Source organism: Pygocentrus nattereri, chromosome 9, assembly GCF_015220715.1.
Source record: "Pygocentrus nattereri isolate fPygNat1 chromosome 9, fPygNat1.pri, whole genome shotgun sequence".
Taxonomy (NCBI): Eukaryota; Metazoa; Chordata; class Actinopteri; order Characiformes; family Serrasalmidae; genus Pygocentrus; species Pygocentrus nattereri.
The window spans coordinates 43,475,085-43,501,129 of NC_051219.1; the positions used below are offsets into that span (position 1 = coordinate 43,475,085).

Here is a 26,045-nt window from a genome sequence, read left to right on the forward strand (position 1 = left end):
CCTTATTCCATATGATACAGTGGTCTCTCGATTTGATACAATGTTTGTTTGATATGTAAACGGTGTTATCTAACAAAGCCAATTTTTTTTTTTTTTTCAAAGCCCAAAACTTTTATTTGGTTTGTGTCAAAAAACACCCTTTTGAACAGGAAAGCAGTCACACAGTGCCCGAGCAATTAACCCTCTCAGGACGCAAATTATATCCCAGGCGTATAAGGCAGCTATAAATAATATAATAAATAATAAATAATAATTTCTGTTGGCTTGCTATTTTTGATGCCCATTGCAATGCACAGTGTTTCTGAAGAGCAACAACATTCCAGTATGAATACTTAAGGGTTTAAAATAGCCATCATGTGCGTTATAAGACTGTCCTGTTTTGCCGCGTTGGCAAGGTTTGTTGTTTTGTTTACGTGCTGCAAATATGCACATACAGTGTAAAAGCTGTTTTATTTTGTTTTAGGCTTTACTTGCTTAAAATGTAATCAAAAGAAAGAGAAATGCATCTTCAACTTCAGAGGGATGCCAAACGGTTATATAATTATAAAATTCAAACTCCCAAGCAAAAAGTAAATGATCTGCATATGCAAATACTACCTCCTTTTTGTTCAGACTGTCCTAACTTATGTGAGGCTTAAGTGCTTGTTCATTTGGGGAATTCAGGATGATCAAGAAACTCGAAACCTGTGTAAAGTCTATAGATGGTTACTCTGGTCGGCCCCTGTCGATTTAACTCCGTTACCTTACTGGCATTTCACTAGATTTAACCAGGAAGAATTCATGTGATCTTTATATGAACTCTCACTGGCATATTTCACTCTGTTTTAGCATATTCCTTTGTAGTGTTTATGCGTTTTTCAAATTAAAAACCAGCTTGTGTGAATATTTTATGGCTGTCAATGCAAGCTAGATGCATGACTGGTTATGTAGGGAAGCCAAAGCTAAGTCAGGTTTCCCGAAAATAAAAGCCTACCGCTTCGAAATTATTCACTGCCTCAAACGAAGCTGAAGTCAACTTCCTATTCCCCAGCTTCTTTTCCAGATTTTCCTAATCCACCTTAAATGGTACAACTGTTCCATTCCTTGCGCTTCGGCCTATTCGCCAGTTTTGCATTTGAATTTTTCTCGTTCCACCTTAAATGGTGTAGCAGTTACATACACTATATTGCCAAAAGTATTCAGTCACTCATCCAAATCAGTGAATTCAGGTGTTCCAGTCACTTCCATGGCCACAGGTGTGTAAAGCCGAGCCCCTAGTCCTGCAGACTGCTTCTACAGACATTAGTGAAAGAATGGGTCGCTCTCAGGAGCTCAGTGAATTCCAGCGTGGTACCGTGATCGGGCGCCACCTGTGCGGTCCAGTTGGGGGCGGCCCCTTCCTGATCCAACATGATGGCACACCAGTGCACAAAGCAGGTCCATAAAGACGTGGATGAGCCAGTTTGGTGTGGAAGAACTTGACTGGCCTGCACAAAGTCCTGACCTCAACCCCATAGAACACCTTTGGGATGAATCAGAGTGGAGACTGTGAGCCAGGCCTTCTCGTCCAACATCAGTGTCTGACCTCACAAATGCTCTTCTGGAAGAACGGTCAAAAATTCCCATAAACACACTCCTAACCCTTGTGGAAAGCCTTCCCAGAAGAACTGTAGCTGTTGGGTGGGCCGACATCATATTGAGCCCTATGGATTAAGAGTGGGATGTCACTCAATTTATATGTGTGTGAAGGTAGATTAGCAAATACTTTTGGCAATATAGTGAACATCTGCCGCACCATTTAAGGTGGAACGTGGGATTAGAACAGGAAGCCAACTTCAGCCTCGCCTTCCTTGATGACCCAGCTGCACACGGACTATGAATGCGAGTACTTGAATGTTGAAATTGCTCAAAATGCCCATCCCTACGAGTAGCTGTAATAAGTTATTCCTTTAACCTTAATCTTAAGGTGTTTTTTGTCCCCGTCTTAAATGCATCGCCAGTGTTTACTTGCATTTTTTTTTGTGTCTGTGGTGATGGAGTCTTTTAGAACGATGCCGAAGACTTTTAGATCAGGGTCCATTTGGTTTGCCTGCCTGCTTCCATGGTTGCAGCATGCCTGCCAGTTTGTTTCGTATCTGGCCACCCGGGGTGTCGAAATGGTACTGGAGAATGGGCAGCGGGTGAGATCGCAGGCCAAAACACAAACAGACTTTCCACTCTGGAACGGAAATATCAAAGGAGAACATGCTGGCTGTAGCAGTGTTGTTGGAAAAGCCAGTATTTCAACTCATGAAGACTTTAGCATGTCTTTCTAATGACATATTATGGTCATTCTATCGTTTCATATTGTTCCGATAAGGTTCCACCTTAAATGGAGCAATAGCAACATTTCTGGAGGTGTTAGTTAGTAGGTGGCTCCAAATGTGATACATCCGCTAAGTTTCTCTACACGCTCACTGTAGTGTGTCTTATGCACTGTTTGAAGAGTTGAAGATGAAGGAAAGCTTGTAGGAGAGGAAAACTCATTCAGCTATTTTGAACCTGCGTAGACGGCTGTGATGATTTTAATCGTTAAATATTTAACTACAGGGCTTTTGGGATACATACTCTTGTATATCGCTGCTGTCGGAAGAAAACCTCCAAAATATTAACTTGACAGGAGAAGGAAAAAACCTACTTAACTTTTAATGGAAGTCAATGGAACCAGAATTTTTCCTAGTAGTTTCAGGTTGTTTCTTTTGGTCCGCTCATCATAAAATTTACACACAATGTAAAAAAAACAAGACATTTTCAAATTATGTCAAAAACTGAAAAACAGTAAAAATGGAGATGCAATGGTTTTTTTTTGTTTTGTTTTTTTCCTGACAGTGGTGATATACTTTGTATAGCCAAGTGTGTTTATGGACCATATGATGTGTCTGGACTAAGCATGCATTGCATTTTTTATCTGGCATTGACATGTTTTGTACAATATTACAAAAATTCAAGGGAGAAAAACTATGTAAACAAAAGTTATTCTGGAGCTCCGACTCATGATTAAAGAAATCAATAATGAGCGCTTGCTGATCCAAATTCTGTTCAAAATGAGCTCACATACCCACTCAAAACAAAAAAACATGCTTCTAGCCAGAAAGAAAACCTTGTGCCAGTTTATTAGAGCCTTCAATGTTATAAAAGGACAAACTTTGAAGCTGAAGTGCTGATCCAAAGCTCCATCCACCAGCTAATGTTGGCACCAAAATAGCACCACAGCCACAGGTGTGTAATGTAACTTCAGTACAGTTTGATGCCTTGCGATATTTGAATTGAATTGAATTCAGAGCCAGTAGCTGACCTCCGCATTGTAGCCCATCCGTGCAGTGAAACACCCACATACACACTAGCGAACACACACTAGGGGGCAGTGAGCACACTTGCCCGTAGCGGTGGGCAGCCCTATCCTCAGCGCCAGGGAGCAGTTGGGGGTTAGGTGTCTTGCTCAAGGGCACGTCAGTCATGTGCTGTCGGCTCTGGGGATTGAACCGGCGACCTTCTGGTCACAGGGCCAGCTCCCTAACCTCCAGTCCACGACTGCCCCGATACACTGTCACACCCCTACTGTTTGCTCGCTATGCTTTATTTTCTACCTCATGGCATAAAGAACAAAAAGTTCAAATTAAAGTGTTTGTTTGTTTTAGATTATTATTTTTTTATTTTAAGATGGCAAAACAAAGACATTGGTCTGTGCATTGCAACAAGGTGAGCGCTGAGTCTAGGCTGCTATATTGGGTATGACGCTCTAAACGATTAGGGATCACGAATCAAGCTCTCTGAATTCACACTAACTCACAAGCTCTTGGGTTCTCCCATTATTAAGAGACACAAATAAACAAACGTGGAGCTGGTGCTGCTGTTGTTGGTGCTGAAACAGTCAAGAAGCTGCTGTTAATCGCGTTTAAATGAGGGGCACTGATTTAAAAATGTCATCACGTTGGGATTTTTAGAGTTTTAAATGTACATAAACTCGATTTGTGCCTTAAACGCAGCTAACTAAAAAGCTTCACTCCACACCTGAGAGACTTTTCACCATTTTTCTTTGTTTACTTGCTGTATTTTCTTTTCTTGCTCTGTTTTCATTGGTTGTTGCAGGAATCTGTTCAGATTGAGTCGTTGACCAGTTTACACCAGATTTCGCTCAAAGTAGGGCCAAAAAAATGAACTGATCAACTCATCTTCAACTGAAACACGATGGGGAGGCTGAGATAACTGAGAATCGGGGCTAAAATCAGGGCCAGAGTCGTGTAATGTAACCCTGTCTTAACGCTGCCTGTGAAAATAGACGAGTATAGACGCAATAAAAAGCGAAACGCATAAGGAATGTTTTTCTAATTGCATTTTGGCCCCTTGCATTGAAACCAATTATGAGCTGTCTAGAGATTCCCACCCTCGTGACCACCGCCTTGTAAAATTCACCACTCGCACTCTTTTAAACGCCACTGCCCATCAGTCATCCCGGTCTCATGCTCCCCAATCTCATAAGTCTGATTTGCATCTCAGATCGATTCAGTATTTCCCCCTCAGGCTCTGTGGAGCTGCTGGTTACCCTTGGATACCAGACTGCTGCTTTTCCAAGCTCTAGAAGCTGTGGAATCAGATGAGTCGGATCCACTATAAGGATACCATCTGAACCCGGTTCTGCATCCATCTCAGATGAATGGTGTAGAGAGCGATGTCATGTTCCTTAAGCCAGCGTTACATTCCTATGTCCTATGTAACTCAAGGAAGGGTGTGGTACATTGGCAGTGATCTATACTCAGTAAGATTAACCTCTTACCTTATAGGATTGTTGCTCAGTTGCAAATCAGGAGGCTTATTATCTAATAACTGTGCTGACTTATATGAAACTAATATGTAGTAATGACCAGGGTTGCCACATATGACCGATTTCATGGTCGAGTAATCTGTCGATTATTGAAACGAGTAATCGATTATTTGGATTATAAATCGCTTACTGAATAATTTGTGGCTATCACCTTTTAAATTGAGCTTGAGGCTAATGCAAGGTTTTATGCAACTGCTAACTAACAGTGAAGACAGTGAAGATGAATAGCTTATTAAAACGTTCACTGTGTTAATAAAACTTTCCTGCTAATGCAAAAGATAAAACTACAATATGATTTTTTTGTGTCAAAAGGTTTTAAAAACCTTGCTGCTGTGCAGTTTTCCGTTAATGAAGTAAATAAAAGTGGAGGAAGGTCAGAGCAGATAGTTCATGGAGTGGAGGGGAAAGTGGTGAACATTTGTGAACTTTACGTTTAAATTTGAACGATTTTGTGTAAACACTTAATTTGAACGGCAACCCTTCATCCAGCTGCCCTGTATGTCCGTTGAAGACTATTTCCTAAAAGTGTTTGTGAGCATTCACAGAAAGCTGTTTACAAACGTTGACCAGCGTTTGCCGAATTTGAACGTGCCGGTGGTCCCAGTGTTGAGACGCCGATGCGGCGTTTTAAGCTGTGAACATTATTAGGAAAGTGAACAGGGTTGTTGTGAATAATAGTGGCTTGAATCTCTGTTCCAGCTCATTAATGAGTCCAGAGAACCTGAATTTCGAAGTAGTAAATGTTACAGCTCAGCTCAGAACAATGAAGACCGCTTTTAGCCCTAACGTTAGCCAACTAACTCGCACAGCTTACTTACTGAGATGAAGGTTCTTCAGGTGAGCCGTCAAGTATCCTTCTCAGATGCTCCCACATGGAGGACGGAGGAAGGTCAGCATTCACAAATAATACAACTGACCGTCTTTTTCTGAGTTTAGCACGAAATGCTCCCACACTTTGGAGGGTTTAGCTGCCGTCATACTTTGGTGAGCTCTCCATTGAGCAGTAATGTCAAAAACGGTTCAATTTAGCGTGAGAAACGCGTGTCAACGACTTATCGACTATTAAATTAGTCGAATCGAATAATCGTATAGGTTATTGAAACGAATGATTGATTATTCATATTTTAAATCACTTAGTTGAATAGTCGTTTCACTCCTAGTTATGATCATGAAGAATTAAAGTCTGGGCTTGACCGGTGAGGTCACCAACTAATCGACTATTAAATTAGTCAAACAAAAAAATCTTGTTGATTGTTGAAACAAATAATCGATTCGGATTTTAAATTGCTTGCTTAGCTGAAGGATCATTTCACCCTTAGTTATGATAATGAAGAATCAAAGTCTGGACCTGCCTGGTGATGTCACCAACTTAGTGCCTATTACATTAGTCGAGTCGAATAACCTTGTCGATTGTTGGAACGAATTATCGATTATTCGGATTTTAAATTGCTTGCTTAGCCGAATAATCATTTCACCCTTAGTTATGACAATGAAGAATCAAAGTCCGGCCCTGCCAAGTGCTTAGATTTGAAGGAGTGAGTTAAATTGATTTTGTGGGTCATTCTCTCTCATTGTCATCTCTTCTCTTTCCTCACAGAACGGGCGAAACTTCCAGGACTTCGACTGTCAAGTAAGTGTTTTTTTTTTTTTCTTGTTTTTTTTTTTGTCCCTCCAGGATGCAGAGACGTCTGGCTTGGCCAGTCCATTTGATTGCTGTTCGTCCTCGATTGCCTCGATTCTGCCTGCTTTCTCAACATGTGGTCTCTCAGGCCTGCCTAGCTAGCAGAGTGGCTGAGTGGAAATGGGTCCTCTTGTTCAGACTTTAGGCCTGAGCTTCAGAGTTTGAACAACTAAATGAACATGCTTGTGTGGTTTTAAGCGAGTGGGTGGATGGGTAGAGCTGTGTGGGTGATTGGGCTGGAGGAGAATTGAAATGTTAGTGAGTGAGTCGTCTTGGAGTGCTTGTCTGTGTGCAGTTATGACAGAGGCTCTGTGGTTTTGTTGGAGAACTGACGTACTTATAGCTTCCACTTATCATTTCCCTTCTTTTTTGCCTCACCACCTGTCCTTTTCTTTCCTCCCCTTTCCTGACAGCTCAGGGCTGTCTTCAGCTGACCATAACCATCTAGTGTCTCTCATTATAGCCTAAACCCAGTGCTGGTTTTTGTTATAATGCATATGTATGCAGTCTGGTTCCTGGCTCTGGCTTGACTGACAACAAGGCTGTTCCAAGCTGTTGAAGCAAAAGGTAGTGTGGCTATTGGTGTAGCAGTTCAAAACGCATCCAGTAGGCGTCAGTATATTACAAGGCTGGAGGTAGCTGCTAGTGTGCTGTATGTTGCTATAGAAGTCGCAGGTCTCCCGTCCTCCGCATCCCTGCAGACTTGAGGGGTGGGGGTGTGGTGTGGAACCCACACCGAGCCTAGCTCATCCAGCCTCTGCCCTACCACACCGGGCACCGAGCCAGGGGTGTAGGGGTTGAGAAGGAAAAGATGGAACGTGGATGGGAACCCACGGGACACCCTCCACGCACCACAAGGAGGAGAAGGGCAAAGCTTTACCGGTCCGCAGACTTTCAGGCCCACCCTCGCGTCCTTCCTCCTGGCACGAGGAAAACCACCTTATAAGGGGCTCGGCAGGTATCCCACTGGGTTGACGCAGCCTGTCCACCTGGCCCCGGTGTAAAGCTCAGACCTCACCACTACATATAGGTTTGGGGCTCTGACCTCAGCAGATCCTTGGCTGTGTATCACTGTAGGTAAATGTTTGAGATGATGCATCAGACTCGTTATTGTGGTATATCTGCCCCATAGTGGATGTTTTTTATGATCATCCGTGCTCCCACGCGTAATTTCTCGGGCATCTTTTTATTTTTCCAGACGCCACATGGAAGCAGTGCAGTCGGGTGAAGGGAATGCCTAGGCTACAGGCATACGAAACAGAAAATCGGAAAACCGACAAAAGACGTGAATGCTGGAGTATTCCATAACCAGTTAACAAATAGATAATTATGAAATAAATTATGTTTACATTTCTTTTACATTCTGTATCGATAAGGTGTTTTTATGTTTGTTTCAGTATCCAAAAGAATGAAAACACAAGGCGACAGTTTTTCTTTCCGCAGAACCAACAGTACATTTTCTTTAAATTCAGCTCATTGTAAAACATCTCCTCTTCTACTTATGAGCACAAATGTGTTATCAGTTTTAGAAAAAACACTTTGGACAGAATTTCTCTGCTTGTGTCAATTAGTAGCGAGTGAAAATATCTCAAATTATAGAATTATAGAATGCTTTAATTTGCTGTTATTGACTGTGAAGAGTTAATGAGAGCAAGCTCTGAGATTAAGTGCACTGATAAGGTGACGATCTCGTAAGTGCGTTAGTTTCAGAGCCTAAAAACTGGTCTGCTGTGCTTTCCGGTCGAAGATACGAGCAACACGCTGCCAGCGGTGCCGCATTTAAAAATAGCCACCTGTAATGGAGCGCCCTGGCTCAATGAAGCGACCTCTCCGGAGACCGCTGCTCGACAACGGGGAGCCGTGTCATTCACATCCTCGCACGCACTGAGACACATGCAGGTGGCGATGCTGGGCGCTGGTGCTGTTCTGAGAATTTACAGCTATGATGTCATTGGTTGTTGCATGCAGTTAACAACCAGCGCTTACAAGAAACAGAGAGAGACAATAGAAAACGTACCCCGTAATTAAACCACGAGTAGTTCTCCCGTTCTTATTCCTTCCTTCAGCTCTGGTTTTGTTTTAATGTCTAGGTTGGAGGCCTGAGAATAAAACAGATTTTAATGCTCAGCTGGTAAAGTAAACCCTTAAAACAGGAGTGGTCCTTAACTGCACCCCTGAGGAACACCATTTTTAGCGGAACCATCATTGTAGGAGGACAACAACTCGCACTATAGGTCACAGTAAAAAAAAGTGATTTAGACATGTTTACATGTGAAGTAACAGCCGTGGTGGAGGCAGAAATATGTAGTAAAAAGACAGAACACGTCTAATTTAAGTGAGTTGTACTTCAGTGCTTCTTACTCTGTATGGCACTGGCTTCGTTTAACACGCTAGAGTATAGGTGCATTTCCCTCTCTGCCCTCTGCTTTGGAGCTTCCAGAGCCCTCTCTCATCTATCACCTCTAATGTCATTTAAAAAAAAAAAAAAAAAAAGCTAGTTGCTATGGTAACCGCAGCGATGGGGCTGCTGTGTTCACTTATCTGCTCTAGCAGAAATTGAAAGTGCCAGTGATGGGAGGCCCCTGATCTGTGACACCTGTTGGTCTCCTCCAGGAGGGGGCAGCACGACTGCACTGGAGTGAGACGACAGGCCGCTTTAACATGACAGAATGGTTTGGAAGCTTTAAGTAGATGTGCAGGTGTGTGCATTTCATTGAATTGGGACAGCGTTATGCCAGGTTTGGACTGATACCACATCTCTGCTGGTAAGTTTTGTTGTTCCTGCACGTCCCCGTTGTCGGAACAAGACCTTGTATCTCCATTTTTCAGTTTTTGACATAATTTGAAAACGACTGTTGGCTTTTACATTGTGTGTAAATTTTATAATTTATATGACTGGACCAACAGAATTGGGCCAGAATGACTTGAAAGTATGTCTGGTTCCATTGACTTGCATTAAAAGTGAAGTATGTTTTTCCCTTTTCCTGTAAAATTGGCATTTTGGAGATTTTTTTTTTTCCGACAACAATGACACGTTCCTTAGGTGTTTATCAAACTATTCTAGGTATATATTTCTGTACTATCAAGTGATGAAGGGCCTTGTTTCTTTTCCTGAAACCTTTGAGATTAAATCACATCTACATTGATTTCAGTACCACATATGCAAAGGTGAATCGCAGCTCTGGCCAGATGGCTCAACCTAAGGGAACGGTCATGCCAGGCTGATATTTATCTGCTGTGTAACCAGTTCCTGCAGGTGCGTCACTTCTAGACATTATTGTAGAGGAAAGGAAAATACTGGGTGTGCAGCGCGTTGCTGGAAATGCTGAGTGCTAGACGGATTGGGCTGATTTTTGCCGATGGTCTGATTCAGAACAGTGGTTGAATCATGAATCTAGAATAACTTTGTCATCCTGTCTGTGTACAAGAGTTGAGTGGAAGTGACAAGGCTACTGTTTGCTGGACAACATGATAAAAGTGACCCAGACGGTACAGAATGGATGGGATCAGTAATGTAGTTTTACCGGTTATATTAGTAGTATAGCCATCATTAGTATTATTTGAGTAATTTGATTTCAAAGCTTTATATTTTTACAATGTGAGGCGCTGAGGAACCAATCACGCTCCAACTGTAAGAGGGGGTCATAGAGTTTCTGACCGGCTCCTTCAGTCTGAGAGGAGCTGAGACCCCTGAGCAGAACGTTCTGCGTTCTCCACGTCAATAAGAGTGAATCCGTCAGAACTGAGCAGCGGGATTTTCATCAGCAGTGAAGCTCCAGCAGCTCAGAGCGTTCGGCGCTGGTTCCACAGCACTGGATGATCTCCGAAATCCCACTGAAAGAGCCGTGAGAGCAGCGACGCCCGACGCGCTCAGTCCAGTCTGGGATGAGTTTGACTGTGGTGTTGATGTCGTCCGTCCAGCTGGAGGAGGTTCAGACTGAGACCTTGTAGAACTACATAATAAACTTTATGCTCATTTAAACCGTTTACAGTTCCTTTCGAGAGCCTTATTTTCTGTTTTTCAAAAAAATTTGCAGGGATGTTTTTCCACACCTCCAAAGTTCAGTCTTAGAAGGTAGTTCCATCCCCTGCTTCTCATAATCCAAGGAACTCCAAACACATTCAGTGATGTTGAGGTCTAGACTCGGTCCAGACTCAGGGTGGTCAGTCATTGTTCTGAGAAAACCAGCAGCTTCTTTGTTTACTTTGCTATTTCTTGTCTTTTTTAACAATTTTGTATTTAATCTCATCAGCAATATTTTCTGGAACAATGAGTAAATTTACCTAAATGTTATTTTGACAGGAGTTTACATAGATGAAGGGTCGGCTTTGAATATTGCACAGTACTGTAAATGATTGTGGGCAGTTTCTTTCTTACACTGATGAGGCATAACATTCTGACCACCTCCTTGTTTCTACAATCATTGTCCACTTTATCAGCTCCACTTACTGTATATCTGCACTCTGTAGTTCTACAGTTACAGACTGTAGTCCATCTGTTTCTCTGATACTCTGTTACCCTGTTCTTCAGTGGTCAGGACCCCCATGGACCCTCACAGAGCAGGTACTATTTGGGTGGTGGGTCATTCTCAGCACTGCAGTAACACTGATGTGGTGGTGGTGTGTTAGTGTGTGTTGTGCTGGTCTGAGTGGATCAGACACAGCAGTGCTGCTGGAGTTTTTAAACACCTCAGTGTCGCTGCTGGACTGAGACTAGTCCACCAACCAAAAATATCCAGCCAGCAGCGTCCTGTGGGCAGCGTCCTGTGGGCAGCGTCCTGTGGGCAGCGTCCTGTGACCACTGATGAAGGACTAGAGGATGACCAACTCAAACTGTGCAGCAGCAGATGAGCTGTCGTCTCTGACTTCACATCTACAAAGTGGACCGACAGGGTAGGAGTGTCTAACAGAGTGGACAGTGAGTGGACACGGTGTTTAAAAACTCCAGCAGTACTCAGAATGATCCACCACCCAACTAGTACCTGCTCTGTGAGGGTCCATGGGGGTCCTGACCACTGAAGAACAGGGTAACAGAGTATCAGAGAAACAGATGGACTACAGTCTGTAACTGTAGAACTACATGAGGTTAATTTAGTAATTATGACCACTTTAATGTGGAATAAATGTTGAATACTTATTATTCAATAAGTGTCATAATTATCCGGCTCAGTTTTGAATGACCTTGTTGGTCTGTCCACAGGCTCAGCTGTTTGTCAAGCAGTTTGGCACAGAATAACCGCCGCTGTTCTCCTCACAGTAGCAGGACAGCTTAAGATTGCGCTCTTCTTATTGTTTTCGGCCGTTTTTCTCTTGTGCCTTAAGGCAAAGACACACATCGGGGTAACTGAAGCAACATATCGAAATAATCTTCAGATGTTTTTACATGCACCACACAGCTAGGCCGAGTTGGCTGCATGCCACAGGCTTCTGACCTTATCCGTGGGAGGGCTAGAGCTGCAAGGACGGCTGGGTGGCTAAACCAAAGCAAGCTCTGAAAGAGATCGGGAAGAATTTTTGTATGGAGGATATTGTGGATTCTCATGCACTTGCTAATAAAAGCAGTATATAAAATTGTGTAAGTTTAGTGCTACAGTGTTTTTTCTCTTCGTGCTGTTCTCTCATCAAGCTTTGCTGTGTGTCCTGGATTAAAGACATGAAAACTAGAGATGGCACCAGTCCAGTAGCCAGTGCCCAGTATCTGCTTTGTACCAGGAGAAAATGCTGGATCAGATATTGGAGGAATAACAAAATCCGGTTTGATTCTGCAGCAAATCCAGCCTGTGATGTCTTGCTTGTAGCATAATACAGTATGTAGTGGATTTTCAGTTGGAGGAAACCTCAACTCTTAATGCAGCTTGCTTTATCAGGTATGAATGGATATGTTCTTTTTTTGTGTGGAATTCTTTACGCCAGATGTAACAGGATTCCTGCTCGACTTTCTAGTCATCCATCTACAGACCCTTGGTCCAGAAGGGTAGGGAGTCATCAGTGGTTCTTTTGACAAATGTGAGATGAACCATGATGTTCCTCTTGGTTAGCAGTAGTTTCATCGTGCAAGTCTTCTGTGGATACCATCTCTGTCCAATAGTAGAATCATGATTGCTGACCTTGTCTGAGGCAAGCGAGGCCTGCAGTTCCTTAGATGTTCGTCTGGGTTCGTTTGGGACTTTCTCAATAGCCACGTTTACATGCAGCCTAATGATCCGTTAATAATCCGACTAATAGCTCCCGCGGAATAGAAATACGTCCATGTAAACACCTCAGTCAGAGGCCATTGCGATTGAGGCCATTCGGAATACAATTTCTATCGGATCGAAGAAGAAAGAAAGAAAAAGAACGGTAAGAAAAGAAAGAAAGGTTAAAATATGTGACTAAATGTAGTTTTTAAAGAATTGGATTGTAGCTGTGTCGACAAAAGCTAGGATTTTTAAAAAAAATTTTTTTAAATTTTTACATAATTTGCAAGTAATTGCTGCCTTTAACATTGTGTGAAAGTTGCATAATGAATGGACCAAAAAATGGATCAACATTATCTGGAAAAATTTACTTATTTAATTGGAGTTTCACCCAATTTTCTCCCCAGTTTAGTCGTCTCCAGTTCCACCCACTTCTACTTAGGACTTCCCCAATCACACGACACTACCAACGCTAGAAGGCTTCCTCCGAGACCTGTGAAACCAGCCACCGCTTCTCTTCGAACAGCCGCTCACACGACGTCACTGGACGGCCGAATGCGATTGGGGGAAAATGACGACCGGCAGATCGGTTACGTCAGACGCCTGCGCTGACTAGCGTCACACTGAGTGATGGGGGGAGTGGGGGGCCATCCTGTCCACCCAGAGAGAGAGAGAGAGGGGCCAGTTGTGCTGTCTTGGACTCCCATTTCTAAAACATACAGCTGCTCTCTCTCTCTCTCTCTCTCTCTCTCTCTCTCTCTCTCTCTCTCTCTCTCTCTCTCTCTCTCTCTCTCTCTCTCTCTCTCTCTCTCTCTCTCTACCACTCTGTCTCTCTCTCTCTCTCTACCACTCTGTCTCTCTCTCTACCACTCTGTCTCTCTCTCTCTCTCTCTCTCTCTCTCTCTCTACCTCTCTCTCTACCTCTCTCTCTCTCTCTCTCTACCTCTCTCTCTCTCTCTACCTCTCTCTCTCTCTCTCTCTCTCTCTCTACCACTCTCTCTCTCTCTCTCTCTCTCTCTCTCTCTGTCTCTCTCTCTCTACCACTCTGTCTCTCTCTCTCTCTCTCTACCACTCTCTCTCTCTCTCTCTCTCTCTCTCTCTCTCTCTCTCTCTCTCTCTCTCTCTACCGCTCTCTCTCTCTCTCTCTACCGCGCTCTCTCTCTAACACACACACTGGTTAAACCTGCGGCCGGTGTATTTGGGCCGCAAGGCTGGCTGAGTTAGCAGAAGATATTTATAAACCAAAAGCTTGTGGGCCTCTGAGAGACCTAGAAGTAGACGCGAGGATGCTTGTGTACATTAAGTGTGAAAGGGGTAGTGGGTATAACAGGGTTAGTGACTGTGCTTTGCTGCTCTCTGTTGGTGAAAAGTGGTACTGCGTTGTTTTTTTCCACCACAGAACATTTTTTTTTTGTAACCTTAAACAGCCAATCTGACGTTTTTGATGTCTGAAAGAACAAAATGCTCGTCTTTTTCTCATCTCGCTTTGCCTTTTTAGCAGATTTGGAACATCAACTGCTGCTGAGACAGGATACACCTGCTGCTTGATGTGGCCACGCGAGTGCGTACAGACGCACACAGTCTCGAACGCTCAGAGGTGGGGTGTGTTCCACAACGGGGGCGGACCCACCTCAGTGGCTCGTTGTTTAGGGGGGTCTTCTCACTTGCCTTACGCACAGGGAAGCCCTTTCTGCTTTCGCCCACTCTCGTTCTTCCCAGGGCCAGGTGCATCCTGGGAAAGTGAATTAGAATAAGCCTGGCAGGTGCCCACGTCTAAATGTCAGTGGTTCCTCCATCTGTAAATTGGGATCCCCTCTGTTAACGGGGCCACGTTCTATGTATAGTGAATCTGACGAGACGTTTTGGTGTAACAGTCACAGTTTGCACAGGTTTCTTGTACACGTGGGTTTTTGGTTTGTTACCTGCCGAAAGGCCTGTTTACATAGTCTGACAGGCACGTTCTCGTTGAGTGTGAAGCGATTGGATCTTTATTTGGAGCCGGTTAGATGTCTTTGTTGTAAGAACACATTAAAATCAGACTGGCCAATCAGAGCAAAGAGTATCGAGAAAAGGACGTTTTTCAGTTTTTGACAATTTGAAAATGCCTGTTGTTCTTTTCATGAATAATGGACCAATAGAAACGACCCAAAACGGCTTGGGGAAAAAACTCTGGTTCCATTGACTTACATTATAAGTAAAGTATGTTTTTACCTTCTCCTGTGTAGTTATTATTTTGGAGATACGAGGTTTTGTTCTTACAGCAGTGACATGTTAACGTAATGTTTAAACAGCGCCTTTACGCTGTCAGCTGTGTAATGTGATGTAATCAGATCTGAGCCACGTTTTATATGTGGTCCTAGACCGGACATGACCTTGACTTGATTCATGTGGGTTTATTGGCCCCTCCCTCACCTTTTTACATTTGTCTCACTCTAGGGCCCAGTCCCATTTCACCCCTCTGTTTTGCATGTTCTCGTCTAGGGGTGGGGGTCCCGGTTCTTGTTGAGATAGAGGGGAGGGGTGAAGCGTTGGGGCTACGTGACCCTCCAAACGGAGGTTTTTCAGAGACTCCAAACAGAGAGAGATGAGAAAAACAGAAAAACCGGCGAGACGGAGAACAAGAGACCAAAGAAACCCACAAACGTGGGAATTTTCTCTGTTTAAAAAATTACGATAATCATGGTTTTATCTTAGTTTCAGTGGATTTTGGTCACTTTTTTCACAACAAGCATATAAAAATCCCTAATACTATGCTGATGTCTCAGTAGCTGGCTAGCTAACTGTCTCATTCCACCTTAAATAGCCCAGCAGTTCTGACGCCTGAAGCGCCAGAATGTAACTGCTGCTCCATTTAAGGTGGAACGGGAAAATTCTCACGAATCTGGAGAATCTCTGACTTCAGCTTCACATCACTGAAGAATTAGGGGGGGTGATAATAAATAATTTGCCCCCCTCTTTGAAGCCGTATGATCCCTAAATGTAACTAAAGCCCAGCAGTGAGGAGCTGAACTTTCCCCTCCTCTGCTGTCCCTGCAGACGGGCAGGGTCGCCTACAGAGCGGCGCTAGTAGCTGTTAATGAAGTGATGCTCTTTTATTAGAGGGTCTCATTTCAGAGGGAAGATCTCAACCACTGCCCTGTAGCAGTTCCGAGGGGTCAGGGTGACACTCGAAAACAAGGGGTAGGGGTAAAAAGGAGAAGCTGGTTTGGGCCTTAGTTCATGTGCTCTAATTAACTGCCTAAGGGACGGTTCACACAGAGTCTGATTCTTATGGGTGAAAATCCACACGTTAGGCTTTATTTAAAGTAGCTGACCACCTTTCTCAACATACAAACCGCCCTGCTTCTGGTTCATAAAGGTTTTGTGAAAAGTAGAAATAAGTGCCAGTCTTCCGGGACCTTATTTACATATCGTTTGCATCACACACCCTTATTTATGCAGATATTTTGAATGACATTTGGAGCCAATGAAACATCTGCATTCAGCAGCTCGTGAGCCAATGACTGTACTCCTAGACAAAGTTTGAGGTTGAGTGCACTACTCCCCCTGCTGACCAAACTTTATAGTGTTAAAATGACGAGAACCGGAAAGAATAAAGTAAATTAGAACATCTTGGTCTTTTAAGGCAGTAGAATTATGTGATTGCGATTTACCGTTTACGTTGTGTGTAAATCTCATGACGAATGGCCCAAAATGACTCGGGGGGGGGGGGGCAGGGGGGCAGTCTGACTCCATGGACGAGCAATAAAAGTAAAGGATGTTTTTTCCTTCTCCTGTGAAGCTGCCGCTTTGGAGATACCAGGTTTTCATCCCACAGCAGTGATATTTTAATGGAATTCTACATTATTGCAGTTGAAGAGATGCGTCTGCGCTCGCTGTGTTTCATGTTTTTTTTTTTTATTATTATTATTATTATTTTGTGTGTAATGTCAGTAGTACAAAATAAAAGTCCCATGTTTAAATGGAACGTGAGGTAGTTCCATGATTTCTTCACACAAATGTGTGTACAGTAATCAGGCGTATTATTATTATTATTATTATTATTATTATTATTATTATTATTATTATTATTATGACCTCCTTCTTGTTTCTACACTCCACTTACTGTATAGCTGGTCTTTGTAGTTCTACAGTTACAGACTGTAGTCCATCTGTTTCTCTGATACTCTGTTACCCTGTTCTTCAGTGGTCAGGACCCCCATGGACCCTCACAGAGCAGGTACTGTTTGGGTGGTGGGTCATTCTCAGCACTGCAGTAACACTGACGTGGTGGTGGTGGTGTTAGTGTGTGTTGTGCTGGTCTGAGTGGATCAGGCACAGCAGTGCTGCTGGAGTTTTTAAACACCTCAGTATCGCTGCTGGACTGAGAACAGCCAGCCATCCTGTGACCACTGATGAAGGACTAGATGATTAGCTCATACTTTAAAACAGCAGATGAGCGGTCATCTCTGACGTTACATCTACAAGGTGGACTGTTGAGGTAGGAGTGTCTAGAGTGGACAGAGAGTGGACACAGTGCTTAAAAACCTCCAGCAGCACTGCTGTGTCTGATCCACTCTGACCAGCACAACACACACTAACACACCACCACCCAAATAGTACCTGCTCTGACTACAAAGTGCAGCTATACAGTAAGTGGAGCTGATAAAGTGGACAATGAGCGTAGAAACGAGGAGGTGGTCATGATGTTACGCCTGATTGATGTATGATGTAAGTACATCGTCCACTTTGGTACTAGATAGCTGTAAGCACAAATGATTAGTATTACTGCTATTTTCTGCTGTAACACTTCTACCAGGCATGGGTTTCATTGTACAGATAATCCAAAGATGAAATTGATTAATAACGTAACTGTCGGCACTCATTTTGCATTCAGATTTGACTGTATGCTGCTTTGATGAAGACGCAGCATTGAGATCATGGAGTCCAAGACTGGCGCGGTTTAAGATCTATAATTTGAGCTGGCAATATTTTTGTGTTGTATGAATGCATTACAATCAGGCTGAGCTGTCAGAGCTCTGTTGTCATGGTTGCAGACTAAACACTGTGTGTGTGTGTGTGTGTGTGTGTGTGTGTGTGTGTGTGTATTCTACAGAAACGCCCACTTTTCTTTTTCCACAGGTGTCATTGTTGTTGCACCAGGGACAGTAACACCTTTTACAATTGCATTTTACTAAACGGCTGCTACAGAACATCAAACCACACACTGTCAATCAGGGAACATCCACTAAAATATGGAATAAATGTTTCACAATGAATAAAGTCGGTCACGCCAGTGACGTCAGCTAGAAGCTTCATATGAGATCATGAGCTGAATGAGAGAATCTCTGAGAACTGAGAGACACAGTGGACTCACCATGAGCTTTTCTCCATAGATCCTCAGAAAACAGGTTAAAGGATGTCGAGTGACGTCATCGGTTTTCCACAAGGGTTAGGAGTGTTTATGGGAATTTTTGACCGTTCTTCCAGAAGAGCATTTGTGAGGTCAGACACTGATGTTGATGTTGCTCAACTATCGGGTTGAGGTCAGGAGTCTGTGCAGGCCAGTCAAGTTCTTCCACACCAAACTGGCTCATCCGTGTCTTTATGGACCTGCTTTGAGCACTGGTGCGCAGTCATGTTGGAGCAGGAAGGGGCCGTCCCCAAACTGTTCCCACAAAGTTGGGAGCATAAAATTGTCCAAAATCTCTTGGTGCTGAAGCTTTAAGAGTTCCTTTCACTGGAGCTAAGGGGCCGAGCCCAACTCCTGAAAAACAGCCCCACACCATGATGCCCCCTCCACCAAACTTTACACTCGGCACAATGCAGTCAGACAAGTACCGTCTCTGCTGTCGTTCCCAATCGCTTCCACTTTGTTATAATCCCACTGATAGTTGACTGTGGAATATTTAGTAGTGAGGAAATTTCACGACTGGACTTGCTGCACAGGTGGCGTCCGATCACGGTACCACGCTGGAATTCTCTGAGCTCCTGAGAGCGACCCATTCTTTCACTAATGTCTGTAGAAGCAGTCTGCAGGCCTAGGGGCTCGGCTTTATACACCTGTGGCCATGGAAGTGATGGGACACTTGAATGTAGTCTACATTCTTGCGTGTTGTATTATAGGGTCTGTTACTTTGTGCAGTCATTTTTATACAGTATGAAAAGAACAGAAAACATGTTGACTCAGAACGCCCTCGTAATGTGCTTCACCATGTCCCCGTTGTCTTTTATTATAAGTGTGTTTTGAGTCAGCAGGGAAATCCATTTAATGACCATGGTAATTGCCCATGATTCAGTCACAGCAAATACACAACACTGGAGTGTTCTGTTCACATGTAGGGTGTCTGGTCTTATGTCCAGCCATCAAGGTCCACTGTACATTGCTATGTTACACTATATGTCCAAAGTATCTAGTATCTGTGGGCGTTCAGTTCATACACAGCTTCATAATCCCTATAGAAAAGCATTGCTCATAGAATGAGATGTTCTGGAGCAGTCATACATGAGCTTAAGGCCACCATGTCCATTGCCAGTTGTTAGTTAGACGGCTGTGAAGTTCCCCAGCACTGACCCAGAGCTAATCACCCAACATCAACACCTGAAATCACTAACTTTTGTAGCTGAATTCAATTAAATCCTCACAGCAATGTCAGTATCTAGTGTAAAGCCCTTCCAAAAGAGTATAAGCTCTTATAATACAGCCAAGGAAGGGGTAAACGTCCCATCAATACCTTCGATTGCAGGAGAAACGGTGGATGACATCAGGAAACCGAGTGATCATTGAGTATTGGGGTTGGTGCAGCGTCTACTGACACCTGGATGTTTTAAGTTGTAGGTGCTGAATTCATTTAGCAGCATGTAGGTGATGTTAATATTGTCACTTTATTTACTTAAACATGACTTTAGTATGAGTTTAACATATTGGAGGAAAATAAGATAAAATGTGCTGTAACTTTTGCAGAAGCCACCTGATGTTTGTTTATTTATTTGCTCTTCAGTTTAACGAATAAACAGTGATTGTGTGTCAAAATGTTCCGAGGTTAGATCCCTGTAAAGCAGGGGCGTCAAACTCAACCACTAAATGGGCCATATTAAAACATCTCAGCAGGTCCGTGGGCCAGAGTGCGCATATGCTTTATTTCAACTTTAATCTACGTTGTGCTGTAACCCAAACTGGCCACTTTATTCAGAATACATAAAAACGTCAGCAGTAAAATATAGGCAGTTGTAGTTGAAATACAGGGTGATTCAAAAAGACTCAAAAAGATTTCAAACTGATTTATTTCACCTGTAAGTCATTCCAGATCAGTGCAGTGAGCTGTAAACGGTGTAAATGAGCATAAAGTTTATTATGTAGTTCTACAAGGTCTCAGTCTGAACCTCCTCCAGCTGGACGGACGACATCAACACCACAGTCAAACTCATCCCAGACTGGACTGAGCATGTCGGGCGTCGCTGCTCTCACGGCTCTTTCAGTGGGATTTCGGAGATCATCCAGTGCTGTGGAACCAGCGCCGAACGCTCTGAGCTGCTGGAGCTTCACTGCTGATGAAAATCCCGCTGCTCAGTTCTGACGGATTCACTCTGATTGACGTGGAGAACGTGTGTTTGTTTTTTTTCCTCTCCATTTGAATTGTTTGGACATCTTACATATCTTAACAACCCACAGGGAGAATCACTGGAAAGAGGCCCCGAATGTTCTGTTGTAACTCCCGTTAGGATGAAGCAACATGAACAAAAACCAAATCCACTACATATCTTCACGTACGTGTAATCGATTGCTTTACATGCGGTGCTGGAACTCATCTCCGTTTTCTGCCAGACGCATTAAGGGGTACGGGGGTCTGCAACCAGAGGTCAGAGGTTAAATGTTGCCATGGCTGTCCGGCGCCTACCTCATCGCTCTGAAGCAGGGGCATCCCGGCTTGTTCTTAGCTCTGTATACTGAGGAGCTCATTGCATGTTGTTTGGTTCAGATTGCTTCGTCCTAGTGAGTTATTACAGAACATTAGGGGCCTCTTTCAAGTGAATCTCCCTGTAGATTGTGGTAAGAGGTGACCGTCTTTATAAATGCATATGTCTGACGCCACAGCTTGGTAGAAAATTCTGGCTGAAAATCGGAAGCGTTTAAAACCATATTACGCCGCGTTGTGGTGTACCGATAGCAGGGTTCGCACTACAATACACTACAATATAATACAATACACTATAATACATTACAATACACTACAATACAATACAGTACATTACAATACACTACAATGCACTATAATACACTACAGTACACTACCATACACTAATACAATACACTTCAATACACTATAATACAATACACTATAATACAATACACTATAATACATTACAATACACTATAATACAATACAGTACATTACAATACACTACAATGCACTATAATACAATAGAGTACACTACAATACACTTCAATACACTACCATACACTAATACAATACACTTCAATACACTATAATACAATACACTATAATAGAATACAATACACTATAATACAATACAATACAGTACATTACAATACACTACAATGCACTATAATACACTATAGTACACTACCGTACACAATACAGTACACTACAATACACTATAATACAATACAGTACATTACAATACACTACAATGCACTATAATACACTACAGTACACTACCATACACCAATACAATACACTTCAATACACTTTAATACAATAGAGTACACTACAATACACTATAATACACTACACTAATACAATACAATACACTATAATACACTACACTAATACAATACACTATAATACACTACAATACACTAATACACCACACTAATACAATACAATACACTATAATACACTACAATACACTAATACAATACACTACACTAATACAATACACTGCAATACACTACAATACACTACAGTACACTACAATACACTACAGTACACTACCATACACCAATACAATACACTTCAATACACTTTAATACAATAGAGTACACTACAATACACTATAATACACTACACTAATACAATACAATACACTATAATACACTACAATACACTACAATACACTAATACACTACACTAATACAATACACTATAATACACTACAATACACTAATACACCACACTAATACAATACAATACACTATAATACACTACAATACACTAATACACTACACTAATACAATACACTGCAATACACTACAATACACTACAGTACACTACAATACACTACAGTACACTACAATACAATAAATAGAATACAATACACAGTGTGATACACGACATAGGACTGAATAATTATTTTATTATAGTTATTAGATGGAGAAAAAAATCCGTCTCAGCCGAAGATGGGAGCTGCTCCGCCTGGGTTCGCCTGCATGCGTGATGGTGAAGCGGATTTCGGATCTTTTTGACGAACCAAGATCGTTTGGCTCGGCTCACCCAGAAGTGCCGACTCTTTCGGGTCCCAGACGATATCGGGGGTGCTGCAGCCCCCTTCACTCATACCACCGCGGAGAGCATCACCCGCACATTCTGCCCTGTGTTAAGCTTCATAAAAGACAGAGAACCGGCTCTTGGACGGGACACGACTCCCATCGTTCATTTAAAACGGGTGCCGGCAACTTGCGGCTCTTTTACTGCCCTGTTGTGGCCCCCCAGCAGAATCAGATTCGTAGGTTAATAACACAATAATCCTCCTTTACAGTAAAATAAAGCTCTGCTGATCGTTCAACGCCGTTTTAGTTCATGTAGAACGGCTAAATCGCCAACCTTTGACCCTGGATGTTGGCGCAGAGACTGCTGGTCACCACAGCAACACAATAGCTAGAAGCTATTGAAAAGACAGAGATGTAAGATGAGCATCAATAGTTTGGAGACCAATGCATGCACACACAGGCCTTTCTGCTCTGTTATTTTTGTGTTTTAAAGTGTCCTGAAATATCAGGGGTGCTGCAGCCCCCTTCGCTTCTCACGTGCCTTTACAGATGTTTGTAAATTGCCAGACTTATTTTTGAAGTGTCTTATGCTAATTGGGTTCATCGGGAACTAAGACAGCTAAGCCCTGGGGGTTTGTTCTGTGGAGCCGGCGATATGGTGTCTGTATACGGCTCTCCTGACCTAGTTTGTGTCCGTTTCCATTTTTAGGGCTGTCTTTTGATCTAGCCCTGTTGGTACTAGCACCAGGCTCTCAATTAGGTTCTCAATTAGGTTCTCAAAGAGTTTGAATTGGATGGGTTTGTTACGGCCTTACCAGTAACAGCGTTTTGTGACTGGTAGTGATGTCAAGGTATTTGAGGTAAACAAGAAAATAACTGGTAATTTTGCCTTGAATAATCCGAACAAAAATGTTCTGAATGTTGAAAAAATGACACTGACTCATAGTTTTAGCTGCTTCACTAGCTGGTTTACTGATTTGTTTACTGTAAGTTTACTTGTTTACACAGGCCCAAATCAGATTTGTTGTTGTTATTGTTGTTGTGTTTGTTTGTTTGGCTGTTCAGATGATCTTTTAAATGTGGTCTGTACGCGACATCCAGTCTGAACAGATCAGCTGCCAAACTGACGCACATGCGCAAAAGAACAGAGCTTCACGGCTCATCCAGAGGTAAACAATCACACCTGCCAACGAACGGCGGTCGCTCCCGGAAGATCAGCTTCATCTTCACCGGCATCACAGGAGCCATCATGAGGCTTCACTGACTGACAGCTGGGCTCATCACCCAGAATGTATTGGAGCTCGCTGTAAAAAGGGCGCGGTCACTTCTTCAGTTCACGTCCTCGGATTCTTTAAACTTTGCTTTCAGACTTTTAACCGTTCTGTGATGTCGCAGCCTCGTTCTCCTGCGGCCTCGTTCTCCTGCGGCCTCGTTCCCCTTTGGCCTCGTTCCCCTGCGGCCTCGTTCTCCTGCGGCCTCGTTCCCCTTTGGCCTCGTTCTCCTGCGGCCTCGTTCCCCTTTGGCCTCGTTCTCCTACGGCCTCGTTCCCCTTTGGCCTCGTTCTCCTGCGGCCTCGTTCCCCTTTGGCCTCGTTCTCCTGCGGCCTCGTTCCCCTTTGGCCTCGTTCTCCTGCGGCCTCGTTCCCCTTTGGCCTCGTTCTCCTGCGGCCTCGTTCCCCTTTGGCCTCGTTCTCCTGCGGCCTCGTTCCCCTTTGGCCTCGTTCTCCTGCGGCCTCTTTCCCCTTTGGCCTCGTTCCCCTGCGGCCTCGTTCCCCTGCGGCCTCGTTCCCCTGCGGCCTCGTTCCCCTGCGGCCTCGTTCTCCTACGGCCTCGTTCCCCTGCGGCCTCGTTCCCCTGCGGCCTCGTTCCCCTTTGGCCTCGTTCTCCTGCGGCCTCGTTCTCCTACGGCCTCGTTCCCCTGCGGCCTCGTTCCCCTTTGGCCTCGTTCCCCTTTGGCCTCGTTCTCCTGCGGCCTCGTTCCCCTTTGGCCTCGTTCTCCTGCGGCCTCTTTCCCCTTTGGCCTCGTTCTCCTGCGGCCTCTTTCCCCTTTGGCCTCGTTCCCCTGCGGCCTCGTTCCCCTGCGGCCTCGTTCCCCTTTGGCCTCGTTCCCCTTTGGCCTCGTTCTCCTGCGGCCTCGTTCCCCTTTGGCCTCGTTCTCCTGCGGCCTCTTTCCCCTTTGGCCTCGTTCTCCTGCGGCCTCTTTCCCCTTTGGCCTCGTTCCCCTGCGGCCTCGTTCCCCTGCGGCCTCGTTCCCCTGCGGCCTCGTTCTCCTATGGCCTCGTTCCCCTGCGGCCTCGTTCCCCTGCGGCCTCGTTCTCCTATGGCCTCGTTCCCCTGCGGCCTCGTTCCCCTGCGGCCTCGTTCCCCTGCGGCCTCGTTCTCCTGCGGCCTCGTTCTCCTACGGCCTCGTTCTCCTGCGGCCTCGTTCCCCTTTGGCCTCGTTCTCCTGCGGCCTCGTTCTCCTACGGCCTCGTTCCCCTTTGGGCCTCGTACCCCTGTGGCCTCGTTCGGCAATTCTTTCAAAATCTCTTTGAACAGGGTTTTGATAAATCACGTCAATTTTTTTTTATTTAGTACAGAAACATCAGCCTAAATGTTTGAGTCTAAAGCAGCAAGAAATTATGACGAATGTCGAGTTCGATTGACGTAAAAGTCGCGTGAATTCTGATCCGGCTGTTCAGACGGAGTCGCGTCGCTGCAGATCGGATGTGTATCGGGTTTCAGTTCCACGTATGAAAGCGTCTGAAATCAGAATTGACTCTCAGATTCAGTGCGTTCATCTGTTCATGCTGACGCACAGACACGCATCCGTGTCTTATATGAGGAAAGAGATCGGATTTGGGCCTCTTTTACCTGCTGGGTGAACAAAGCCTGAATATCACTCATCACCTGTGATTTATGAACTGTGGTGGTTGCCTGACGATTGACTGCTGTGTACATTTGTTAAGGTTAGGCTCGTTTCCAAGGTTAGTTTCAGTTTTCTCTGTCTTGTTTTTTCGTTCTCCTTCTTTCTTTTTGTCTTTTTGTTCTTGTTTTTCCTGTGTTTTCATTAATATTCTCTTCAGCTCACTTGGTCATAATGTGAGATCAGTGCGTATCAGTTCTGTTTCACAATTATGTTTCACAAATTACCAAGACGTGTGGTTGTGTGTGCGCACGTACATAGGCTGAGAGCTGGTAAGAGGCTGCCATATTGTGGTTAATCCTTCCATTCAAGCCTGTAAAGGCTGCGTAAGCTAAATCTGCTGTTGCTTCACAGCACAGCGCGCTACTTCAAGTCAGGCGCATTCTAGCTCAGACTTACAAGCTCCCAGGCCTGGCGCAATACTGAAATTTCACCTCACAATCAATGCATTCATTTTTATTAATGATATTAGTAATACACTCACCGGCCACTTTATTAGGTAGTAAAAGGTTGGACCCCCTTTGACCTTCAGAACTGCTTTAATTCTTCATGTCATACTTTCAACAAGGTGTTGGAAACGTTCCTCAGAGATTCTGGTTGGTTATTTGAGTTCCTGCTGCCTTTCTATCATCTGGAACCAGTCTGCCCGTTCTCCTCTGACCTCTCACATCAACAAGGCATTTTCGTCCACACAACTGACCGCTCACTGGATGTTTCCTCTTTTTTGGACCGTTCTCTGTAAACCCTAGAGATGGTTGTGCGTGAAAATCCCAGTAGATCAGCAGTTTCTGAAATACTCAGACCAGCCCGTCTGGCACCAACAACCACGCCACGTTCAAAGCCCCTTAAATCCCCTTTCTTCCCCGTTCTGATGCTCGGCCTGCACTTCAGCAAGTCGTCTTGACCACCTCTACACGCCTGAATGCACTGAGTTGTGGCCGTGTGATTGGCTGATTAGATATTTGTGTTAACAAGCATACCTAATAAAGTGGCCGGTGAGTGTAGTAATAATAC

The 26,045-nt window shown here is 44.0% G+C and overlaps 1 protein-coding gene across 3 annotated transcripts in view; it reads left to right on the forward strand.

The window, feature by feature from the left end:
* ndrg3b (ndrg family member 3b) overlaps positions 1-26,045 on the forward strand; it is a 106,971-nt gene that overhangs the window by 38,345 nt on the left and 42,581 nt on the right. For all 3 annotated transcript variants that reach the window (XM_037541326.1, XM_037541328.1, XM_037541327.1), the window contains exon 3: positions 6,438-6,470. In XM_037541326.1, the coding sequence (XP_037397223.1) occupies positions 6,438-6,470 (33 nt within the window). The remainder of the gene's footprint in view (positions 1-6,437; positions 6,471-26,045) is intronic.